Source organism: Aspergillus vadensis (genome assembly GCF_003184925.1).
Source record: "Aspergillus vadensis CBS 113365 unplaced genomic scaffold BO88scaffold_29, whole genome shotgun sequence".
In the NCBI taxonomy this organism is placed as follows: Eukaryota; Fungi; Ascomycota; class Eurotiomycetes; order Eurotiales; family Aspergillaceae; genus Aspergillus; species Aspergillus vadensis.
Window position 1 is genome coordinate 209,182 of NW_020292067.1, and position 11,224 is coordinate 220,405.

The 11,224-nt window shown below is 52.6% G+C and overlaps 4 protein-coding genes across 4 annotated transcripts; all 4 read left to right on the forward strand.

Annotated features, from left to right (window-relative positions):
* Positions 1-381: 381 nt before the first annotated feature.
* BO88DRAFT_457861 (60S ribosomal protein eL20) lies at positions 382-1,235 on the forward strand (the record flags this gene model as incomplete). Its single annotated transcript, XM_025711011.1, has 4 exons — positions 382-388; positions 588-772; positions 844-1,020; positions 1,083-1,235. The coding sequence occupies 4 exons, from the start codon at positions 382-384 to the stop codon at positions 1,233-1,235; spliced, it is 522 nt and encodes a 173-aa protein (XP_025558432.1).
* A 1,192-nt stretch (positions 1,236-2,427) lies between these two features.
* Positions 2,428-3,800, forward strand: BO88DRAFT_408291 (cytochrome b5 reductase family protein). Its single transcript, XM_025707670.1, has 4 exons — positions 2,428-2,527; positions 2,634-2,913; positions 2,969-3,043; positions 3,100-3,800. Exons 1-4 carry the CDS (start codon positions 2,483-2,485, stop codon positions 3,666-3,668), a joined length of 969 nt encoding a protein of 322 aa, XP_025558433.1. The 5' UTR covers positions 2,428-2,482; the 3' UTR covers positions 3,669-3,800.
* Positions 3,801-5,423: 1,623 nt separating this feature from the next.
* On the forward strand, positions 5,424-7,379 carry BO88DRAFT_408293 (HMG-box). The gene is made up of 3 exons (XM_025707671.1): positions 5,424-5,646; positions 6,190-6,576; positions 6,633-7,379. The coding sequence occupies exons 1-3, from the start codon at positions 5,566-5,568 to the stop codon at positions 7,074-7,076; spliced, it is 912 nt and encodes a 303-aa protein (XP_025558434.1). The 5' UTR covers positions 5,424-5,565; the 3' UTR covers positions 7,077-7,379.
* A 387-nt stretch (positions 7,380-7,766) lies between these two features.
* On the forward strand, positions 7,767-11,168 carry BO88DRAFT_408295 (urease Ure). Its single transcript, XM_025707672.1, has 6 exons — positions 7,767-8,100; positions 8,174-8,260; positions 8,332-8,358; positions 8,427-10,484; positions 10,544-10,603; positions 10,659-11,168. The coding sequence occupies exons 1-6, from the start codon at positions 8,080-8,082 to the stop codon at positions 10,917-10,919; spliced, it is 2,514 nt and encodes an 837-aa protein (XP_025558435.1). The 5' UTR covers positions 7,767-8,079; the 3' UTR covers positions 10,920-11,168.
* The last annotated feature ends 56 nt before the right edge of the window (positions 11,169-11,224 follow it).

Sequence of the window (11,224 nt, forward strand, 5' to 3'; positions counted from 1 at the left end):
GGGTTACCAAGCCACATCGTCGCTTAGCCCTAAGCAGGGCTAAACCTAGCTCACAATCAACTGTTCCAAAAATCCTCCTTTCCGCGACGAGTCCAGCAGCCGGCACACCTCTCGTCGACTAACCACTACAGCGTCAACAATCAAAGTAAGCCCTACCTTTTTGATCTGCTCATCGACATATTGAATTTGTTACTGACTGAATTTACCAGATGGGTGAGTGAAATTTTCCAGAATTCCAATATTGTCTCCCAATGGTGGATCGGCTATTGCGATGTTCCCCCTGCGATCGTTGAACGACTCTTTACGGCATCATTCTATCTCGGCGACATCGGATCATACAAATCTTGTTTGAAATTGGATTGGAATCGATTGGGAGCAAGAATGATGGGTGGAATCTTCAACTTTGGACGACTGATATGGGAGGACGAAATTTTCGATATCGTGGCGCACACATGAAATAATCGCAGAAGTATCGGCAACTCGCACAACGGTCAACAACGTTTCGCACGGAATATACGCAACGACTGAAACCATTGCACGAGGCAGTTCTCATCGGATGGGAGGACATGGCTGACTGGGATCCATAGGGCGTCTCACCGAGTACCAGGTCATTGGGCGTCACCTGCCCACCGAGGCTAACCCCACGCCCAAGCTGTACCGCATGCGCATCTTTGCGCCCAACACTGTTGTCGCTAAGTCCCGGTTCTGGTACTTCCTGACCCAGCTCCGCAAGGTCAAGAAGGCCAACGGTGAGATCGTCAGCATCAATGTGGTATGTGTGGCCGTTATAAAGCGACAAGTTGGCAGTGTTGGCTGACGCCTGTCTTTTTTCTCCTCCAATAGATCAGCGAGAAGCGCCCTACCAAGGTCAAGAACTTCGGTATCTGGCTCCGCTACGACTCCCGCTCCGGCACCCACAACATGTACAAGGAGTTCCGTGAGATGAGCCGCACCGAGGCTGTTGAGGCTCTCTACCAGGACATGGCTGCCCGTCACCGTGCCCGCTTCGGCTCCATCCACGTACGTTGAGATTCCTATCCTCTTTTACCGAGGAATATCGCAATCTAACTACGTTCCTACAGATCCTCAAGGTTGTTGAGATCGAGAACGCCGACAGCATCCGCCGCCCCTACATCAAGCAGCTCCTCTCCAAGAACCTCAAGTTCCCCCTGCCCCACCGTGCTGCCAACGGCAAGAAGGTGTTCGCTTACTCTCGTCCCTCTACTTTCGCGTAAATGTGACGTTTTGGGTTTGGGTGATCGGAGTGTGTGGATGAATGACTATGTTATGGCCATAGCATGCACGAAGGACACGGAGCACGCGGACAGGGCGTGTTTCCTCAACCCAGGTAATGGGACGGATGGTTTTTATGTCTCTTTAAGTCCTCTGCAGCGACCCTTTCAAGTTATATCAAAAAATACCGGGGTATTGTTTCTGTTTATTCTTGGACGGGGCATAGCGTACTGTAGACATCGTAGAACGCTTTGCGTAGTGTTGGTCCTGCTATTCCACGAGGATCGAAATTCTTACCATAATATCTATATCCGGAACACACAATTTGGGGGTTTTCGATATATGTATGCAACAAACCCCTATTCATGCTTCCCCAGATTGTTTGCCAGTTCGGTTTATCTAATACCTGCGAATATAGCCTAGCATGCGGAACGTTATTTTTTGTTCCAATATTATAGGCATATTTGTGGGACTGACAAAGCCTAGTCGCGGTGGCGTTTCTGGCTGGCTCGGGTTTAGCCATGTATATCCGTCGGATGTCGAGGGTGGCAGTGGGAAAACATATAACACGCTTGACATCATGGCTTCTTGCCTCAATGACTTCGTTATCCTCCAGGTATTAGTGGCACTAATTGTGTCTAGTCTATCCACTCGGTCGGGGGCCAGTCATTCCACAAGAAACCTTTGACAATTTCGCCTGTATAACGACGGCTTGTGGACAACAGATCCTGCTAGGCATTTGGCGTACATACACAGTAGAGCGATTATTCTTGCGTTCTAGACTGTAATTTCTGAAATAAAGCCAGCTAGGCAGAGATTCGGTCAAGTATCTACAGAAACAGGGTTCGATTCCAGGTATGAATTTATCCGCTGGCGCTCGGCCATATTGCAGGTAGAATATGTTCTGTAAGGGAGGCCATTCTGGGAGATCTTATGGTGGGTGTGTGGTTCAAACTGCCGAATGTATCACCCCAGCATAGAGCATTTTCAGTCTTTTATCCATCGAGAATAGTTACAGAAGTATGGAGATGTTCATCAAATGTCAGTTGGTAATTAGTAAAACGCCAGGCACGCGAGCGGCCCCATTGCGTCATGTGCGGAAACGGCGTCTCGGAGTCCGAGAGGGAGGAGCTTGAGACTAGTAATTACCTTTGCCGAAGGTCCTCTTCCCTCCGCTCTTGCTCCCTTGACCTTCCCTCTTCCTCCCACCACCCATTGAGCACGCATTGGTGTCTGTCATTCATTCAAAATGTTCGCTCGTCAAGCTTTCCGCTGCGCCCAGCCCCTCAAGCAGGTATGTTTCCTCCCTCATCACCTGAGCGCTGTTATTCTCCTACCCTTTCAGCCCTTCCCGATCTCTACCGACGACCGAATTTTGTGCTAATTCCGGCTTACCACAGGGCTTCCGCAAGTACTCCACGGAAGCGCCCAAGGGCAAGTCTTCCCTGGCCCCCATCTACGCCGCCGTTGGTATCACCGGTGTCGCTGTCGGTCTCTACCGCTACAACTCGGCCACCGCTGAGGCCCCCGCTGCTATCGACCGCCCCAAGGTCTTCAAGGGTGGTGACCAAGGATGGTTTGACCTGAAGCTGTCCGAGATCGAGGTCCTGAACCACAACACCAAGCGCCTGCGCTTCGAGTTCGAGGACAAGGAAGCTGTCTCCGGCCTCCAGGTTGCCTGTATGTCGCCTAGCTCTGAAATAACCACCCGGACTTCCTACTCATGAACGCGCAGCTGCCCTCCTGACCAAGTTCAAGCCCGTCGACGCCAAGGCTGTCATCCGTCCTTACACCCCCACCAGCGATGAGGGTATGCTCTCACATTTCAGCCTCGAATTCTTTTGGACATTCACTGACTCGGCGCAGAAACCCCCGGCTACATCGACCTTGTCGTCAAGGTCTACCCCAACGGACCTATGTCCGAGCACCTGCACAGCATGAACGTCGGCCAGCGCCTGGACTTCAAGGGCCCCATCGTCAAGTACCCCTGGGAGACCAACAAGCACAACCACATCTGCCTGATCGCTGGTGGTACCGGTATCACCCCCATGTACCAGCTGGCCCGTGAGATTTTCAAGAACCCCGAGGACCAGACCAAGGTTACCCTGGTCTTCGGTAACGTCAAGGAGGAGGACATCCTCCTGAAGAAGGAATTCGAGGAGCTCGAGAACACCTACCCCCGCCGCTTCCGTGCCTTCTACGTCCTGGACAACCCTCCCAAGGAGTGGACCGGCGGCAAGGGCTACATCAACAAGGAGCTCCTGAAGACCGTCCTCCCCGAGCCCAAGGAGGAGAACATCAAGATCTTCGTCTGCGGTCCCCCCGGCATGTACAAGGCCATCAGTGGCACCAAGAACAGCCCTACGGACCAGGGCGAGCTGTCCGGTATCCTGAAGGAGCTGGGCTACTCTAAGGAGCAGGTCTTCAAGTTCTAGACGGGGTGTACATGAAGAGTGATAGAATCATTGATAGGAAAGAAAGAACATGCCATGTCATTTTAGAACGATTTGAGCGTGTAGAATGTATACCTACTTGCGATAAACACAAAAATTCGAACAGTGTTCTACAAGACATAGATGCCACACCTGATCTGTCAAGTAGCGCTAGAGAGGTATCTCTGGGGGGGGGGTAAGCAACCCCTCACTACCACGATAAGCAGGGGGGCCTACTAAGCACAAGCACAAGCACCAAGGCGTCCCATGCGCTTACGCAGAAAAGTAAACAAAACCCTGCCCCGCAAGAACATGAAAGAAAGAAATCCAGCAAAGCACCAAAGCCATTGTTTACTGAATCAATCGCTGCACAAAAATGATCAGTTACACATTACTACCTATTTCATCTTTAATTTAGCAATGCCATTGATAAGATCATGTTTAAGAAACCTTTACTTCAACTTGTATGAACCAATAGTACTAGCTACTATGATATGAATATATTAATTTCTGGGAATCTCGATAGTGATATATATCTCCAGCATATGGTATGGCAGTTGTAGTTACTGGTAACATGATAGTGTTTGATAAAAGAGTTGTCGCGCCATCACAATCAACTTCAGCACTCAGTTTCATGGTACGAGTAATCTGAAATATATCTCCAAACCCCAACAATGAGATCAACTATTAAGACATCTACTTGAAATAAAATTGAAACAAAATCATCAAAAATATGCCGCACGACTAAGTAACATCTTATTATCCTAATTACCAAGAATAAATCATGCCCACATGATAACAATATGATGTATCATAAAATGCGCGCCTGCGTGTCATCATCATGGTAGATAAGTAAACAGCAGCAGCAGCAGGCTGGATGAGGATGCAGATTTCTTCCCGTTGCTCGGGGGAAGAAGACTGAAGAGTGCTGGTGCGGCGGCGCGCGCGGGGTAGCCACAGCAGTAGGCTCGTTTGTTGCTGCTAAGTAACTTGCCAGGGTTTGGGGGGTTGTGCGTGGGATGGACCGTTTACTACTACTACTGTGTAGGTGCGCAGCTACGCGGATGCGCCGGGTGTGGGGTGGCTGACCAGCATGAGGAGTAGGTACTGTCATCTACATTTTCAGGGTTGCGATTGGATATATATATGTGTTTGGATGGTTGTTAAGGAGTTGCGTGAGTATTTTGAGGTTATGCGACAAATGCGCTGTGGTTTTTGAACTATTCTTGAATTCTATGTTATTGAGATTGGTGTTTCTTTAATGGAATTGTCAAAGTTGGGTACATGGGCTCTGAGAGAGGGGGATGGGATTGTTTGCTTGCTTGCGCCGGAAGGGTTCGGGGGAAGATGGGCAGGTGGTGGCGGGCTACAGTACAGTAGTGGGTTTCAGCGAGTTTCAGGGCGATGGTTTGTGGGAGGAGGGGTTGCTCAGGTTAACAGGTTAGGCCCGGGTGCCAAGGGGGGCCCTGCAGCAGCGGCAGAAGCAGAAGAGTGGAAGACCAGAAAGGCCCCTCCTCCCTGAGAGAATTAGCGGGAAAGGCCCTCTAGAGACACTGGGACACTGGGAGGGGGGAAGACAGTCGCCCAGGTTTAGGGAAGGCAGACCCCCTAAAGGCCACCATGATTAGGGAGGGACGATCAGCCCGAAGAAAGAGAAGAAGAGTTCCCTAAGCCCAAAACAGCGAGGGGAGGCCAGCGGCGAACGGGGCAGTATTTAGGAGGCCTCGTCCCGCTAAACTGGACCCCGCTAGCGAGCGAAAAATCTTCTTTTCTTCCCGTCATCGCCCTTCCCTCTCTTTCCCTTCTTCCTTGACATTACTTGTGTTCGCCGCCCCCCCATATCTCATCCATTAATCGTTCCGGTGTGGTTGCCCGCCCCCCGCCGTCTGCTCATTCCATCATGTCTCGCCGCGAAGATTCCAAGGCTAGGGATGACACTGTCACCGTTAATGTTGAAGACTTTACCCGCACTCGCGACAGTGTAAGTTAATTTGGTTTTTTGATGTATCTTTTCTTTCCGTCGTTTTGCCCTCCAGCGCGCGCGCGCGGCCTGCCGACTGCTTCCCTTAAGCTACGGTGGACGGGCGCTGCGCTGGCCTCGCACCCCCCAAAATTCACCACCACGCGTCCGTAAACAAAAGGCCGCCCCGACGGGCTCTGCGCGACGCCTTTGGCTTTCATTCCCCCCTCAACCCAGCTTTGTACCATTCCTTGGGTGTTCGCATTCGGATTCTCTGGCTTTATTTCCTTTGCAGCTGGCTTTTCAGCTTTGATTTCCCTTTGTTTGCCCTCTCCTTCGCTTCTGTAATCGCACCGCGCGTTTCCTTGGTTTCGCGCCACGCCTTTCCCACTCCCCATGGCCCGGCGCGGACGCTCATCTCCAGAGCGGGCGCCATCAGCAGCGCCTGCCCCGGCGCTGGTGGCGCCCATCTCCCGTGCCACCGTTGCCATCCATACCATCACTTCCGGCATCCGCACCGTCGCCCATGCTGCTCCCCAACAAGCCCCACTAATTCATTCGCAGGTTGTCTCCAGCCTAGTGCAACTGTCGGCCGCGGTCTCTGAGCTGACCAAGGCCTACCTCAACCATGCCGATACTGTCCTGGGTCGCACCCCCACTGCTCTGGACATCAGCAGCATCACCGGCATCACCAGCTCTCTGTATGAGTCTGGTCTGCTCGGTGCGCGCGCTACCAGCCCTGGCGCCAAGTCCGAAGTGGGCGAGAAGAAGAAGCGCAAGCGTGCTCCCCCGGACCCCAACGCTCCCAAGCGCGCCTTGACTCCCTTCTTCCTTTACATGCAGCACAACCGCTCCCGTATTGCTGAGGAGCTGGGTCCCAATGCCAAGCCCAAGGAGGTTTCTGACGAGGGTACTCGCCGTTGGGCTGAGATGCCTGAACCCCAGAAGGAGGTATGTCGACTTGCGCCTTTTGATCACGAAAAGCACAGTTACTAACTCGCGCATAGGTCTGGAAGAAGCTGTATGCGGACAACCTTGCCATCTACAAGGAGAAGGTGAAGGCCTATAAGGCTGGCCTCCCTTACTCGGACGATGCCAAGGCTGCCAGCCAGCTGCACCAGGGTATTGAGGGCGCCGAGGCCACCGAGGCGTCTGAAGATGAGGAGCAGGAATCCGAGGAAGAGTCCGAGGAGGAGTCTTCTCCCGAGCCGGTCAAGGAGCCCACTCCCCCGCGCAGCACCAAGCGTCGTCGCAGCGAGGGCAAACCTGCTGCCAAGGAGGCACCGACCCCCAGCGAGAAGAAGAAGGAGTCCCCCGAGAAGAAGAAGCGCGGCGCTGCTGCACGCAAGGAGAAGGAGCAGGAAGAGACCCCTGCTCGCAAGGCTGCGGGTGGCGAGAACAAGCGCGCCACCAAGAAGAAGCGCAAGAGCGAGGCCGGTGCTGAGGAGTAAGTACGACTAGTATGAGGCGATTGATGATCTTGATCTGAAGAAGGTATGGTGTTCAAATTGGAATTGGGCGCCCGTCTACTGCCAGTGGTAGCTGCTAAGTGATGTAAATTTTGTCCCCTTATATGACTACTCTTTGTGTGTGTAGCATATTGCGGATTGATTTGTTGGGAGCCATTGCTATTGGGGTCGTTGTGTTATCTCTTTTACATTCCTCGGGCCTGTTGGCGTCTTGACTGTTTTGCGCGCTTTGCGGGGTGTTATTCAGTTGGGGCTGGGTCATTGGTAGTTCAATTTGAATGGAAGACAAAAAAAAAAGAATAAAAAGGAAAAAGAAAAAGCTTGTTTTCAACCTAAATGACAGCTTATACATTGACTAGTCCAGTAGCAGCATGTAGAATGTAGATACTAGCTCGAATAGATGTTACGGTGGTGGTATCATTCCCCGGGGTACATATTGGGCTGAAGCGAACTGATAGCGACTAGACTGAAAGGGGAAAGAAGTGGAGGTTGCACTGGCCGGCGAGTGCCGACATTCAGTTCCAAAACTCCAAGCGAAGTTTCCCGATTGACTGCAAGCCGTTAGTCACCTGGTCCAAGCCGGGCTGCCATAGGTCGATGCGATGCTTATCAGCATCTGCCGACCGCTTATCGGGCAAAGGCTTCGCTCGTTTCGCCAAAGTATGAGGATGCCAAAGATGGAATGTCTGGATATCCCCACCTTTTCCACTTTTACCTCCCGATCCGGCGCGCCTTTTCTCCCCCGGCCGTGGCGTTTAAATTCCTCTCCCGAGCCTGCGTCCCTGGTCCCTTCTGGCCTGTCAACTTCTCCAAAATAACAACAACGTCCGCGTTTGCTATCTGACGTCCCATATTGTTGCCCGCCCACCTCCTCCACCCCCAGAAAACCCGCCTTGCGTCGGAGGTTGGGCCCGCTGCTTCATTCTTGGTCCCGCGAGGACGTCTGTGATTTCAAAGTCAAGGGCATTTTCACTGCCAGCCCAGCATGCATTTGAGCCCCAAGGAGGTATGCTGCGACTTCTGCTGCACTAAAATGCTCGAATAAGTTGGAGTGACTGACTTTCTACTCTTCTCTCCAGCTTGACAAGCTCGTCATCTCTCAGCTGGGCTTCCTGGCTCAGCGTCGACTGGCTCGCGGTATTCGTCTCAATCATGCCGAAGCTGCGGTATGTTGCATATTAGCTCCATTTCATGCGCATCGTGACTTGCTGGGAACATGACTGACGATCTCTGGTAGGCGTTGATCTCGTCCAACCTGCAGGAGGTAAACAGCCCACTACCCCGAGAAAATCACCTTGATCATCCCCATTAACTCCTGTTCCCTGATTACAGCTGATCCGCGATGGACAATACTCCGTAGCCGATCTTATGTCTATCGGAAAGAGCATGCTGGGTCGCCGGCATGTTCTCCCGTCCGTCGTTTCTACCTTGTACGAATTACAAGTCGAAGGAACATTCACCACCGGTACCTATCTCGTGACCGTACACAACCCTATCAGTAGCGACGATGGAGACCTTGAAAAGGCTCTCTACGGCAGCTTTCTCCCCATTCCCCCGGCAGATGCTTTCCCCGATCCCGACCCGGATGACTATGAACCCGAGAAGACGCCCGGAGCGATAATACCCGTGAAGAATGAACGTATCGTCCTTAACGAGGGAAGGAAGCGAATCAAGCTCAAGGTAATGAGCAGGGGCGACCGTCCTATCCAGGTCGGTTCGCACTATCACTTCATCGAAACCAACCCGCAGCTGCACTTCGACCGCCTTCGATCCTATGGATATCGACTCGACATTCCCGCTGGTACGTCGGTACGATTCGAACCCGGAGACACCAAGGTGGTTACGCTCGTAGAAATTGGAGGCCACCAGGTTATCCGTGGAGGTAACTGCATCGCGTCCGGCAAGGTCGATCTTGCCCGTGCCGAGGAGATCATGGCTCGTCTGCAAGTGCAGAACTTCGCCCATGTTCCCGAACCTACTGCCGATAGCGCGCTGATCCCTACACCATTCTCGATGGATCGTGAGGCCTATGCGCGCATGTTTGGCCCTACTACTGGTGATCTCGTGCGTCTGGGTCTGACTAACCTCTGGGTTCGTGTGGAGAAGGACTACACATCTTATGGCGATGAGTGTACATTCGGCGGTGGCAAGTCTATTCGAGATGGCATGGGTCAATCTTCGGAAAAGTCTACGGAGCATGCTCTGGACACCGTTGTCACGAACGCTCTGATAATCGACTGGACTGGTATTTTCAAGGCTGATATTGGAATCAAGGATGGACTCATTGTGGGTATCGGTAAAGCTGGAAACCCTGATATCATGGATGGTGTCACCCCCGGCATGACTATCGGCTCCTCCACCGATGTTATTGCAGGTGAAAACAAGATCGTCACAGCTGGTGGTTTCGACACTCATATCCACTTCATTTGCCCCCAGCAGGTGGATGAGGCGCTCGCCTCTGGTATCACAACGTTCTTGGGAGGAGGAACCGGCCCCTCGACTGGCTCCAATGCCACGACTTGCACGCCTGGTCCCGTTCACATGCGCCAGATGCTCCAAGCCTGCGACCGTCTGCCTATCAACGTTGGTATCACCGGTAAAGGTAACGACTGCGGTGGCGTAAGTATCGAGGAGCAGATCTACGCTGGTGCCGCCGGATTGAAGCTGCACGAAGATTGGGGTTCTACGCCCGCCGCTATCGACAGCTGCCTCGACCTGTGCGACAAGTACGACGTCCAGTGCATGATTCACACCGACACGCTGAACGAATCCGGTTTCGTTGAACAAACCATCGAATCATTCAAGAACCGCACTATTCACACCTACCACACCGAAGGTGCCGGAGGTGGTCACGCTCCGGACATTATCTCGGTTGTGGAGCACCCCAACGTCCTCCCCAGTAGTACCAACCCAACCCGTCCCTTCACTCTCAACACCCTCGATGAACATCTTGACATGCTTATGGTCTGCCACCATCTGTCCAAGAACATTGCCGAGGACGTCGCCTTCGCAGAGTCTCGTATCCGTGCCGAAACCATTGCGGCTGAAGATGTTCTTCACGACCTTGGCGCTATTAGCATGATGTCCTCCGACTCCCAGGCTATGGGTCGCTGCGGTGAAGTCATCCTGCGGACGTGGAACACCGCACACAAGAACAAGGAGCAGCGCGGCCCGCTGCCCGAGGATGAAGGCACCGGTGCCGACAACTTCCGCGTGAAGCGCTACGTCAGCAAGTACACCATTAACCCGGCCATCGCGCAGGGTATGTCCCATATGATCGGCAGTATCGAGGTCGGCAAGATCGCCGATCTCGTCCTGTGGACGCCCAGCGCATTTGGTGTGAAGCCAACGCAGGTGGTGAAGAGCGGCATGATCGCCGTGTCAGTGATGGTACGTCTCCTTCCTGCAAATCAAATCCAAAGATTGCACATGGCTAATGAAAAAACCAGGGTGACCCCAACGCATCCATTCCCACCGTCCAACCCGTCATCATGCGTCCCCAGTTCGGCGTAAGTCACCACCGCCCTCCCGATCTCATTCCTCACCACTAACCAAAATACTCAGGCCCTCGTCCCCTCTACATCCATCACCTTCGTCTCCCAAGCCTCCCTCGACGCAGGCGTGGTCCAATCCTACAACCTGCAAAAACGCGTCGAAGCCGTCAAAAACTGCCGCAACATCGGCAAAGCCGATATGAAATTCAACGACATCATGCCCAAGATGCACGTCGACCCGGAAAGTTATCGTGTCGAGGCGGACGGAGTGCTCTGCGATGCCGAACCGGCAGGCAGTCTGCCCCTGACACAGGATTACTTCGTTTATTAAGCATGATATCTTTGAGGGTGGAGATTTCGGGTTGTTTGCTTTCTTCTTATGTATAGACTTTTTCTTTTCCCTTCTTTTTACGATATTTTATGAAAGGCTTTAGGTGGGTTGGTTTAAGGGGGTAGGTAGGTAGGATTAATGCATGAGATGGAAGGAGGGAAGGAAGGCGGATTGTATATAGTAACCTGACCTGACCTGACTTGACTTACGTGATGAGCCATGCATGATATGAATTGCATTTATTTCTCCTATTTCCTTATAGTACATGAAGCATTATGATATGTATGTAGACCGCATGACTGACC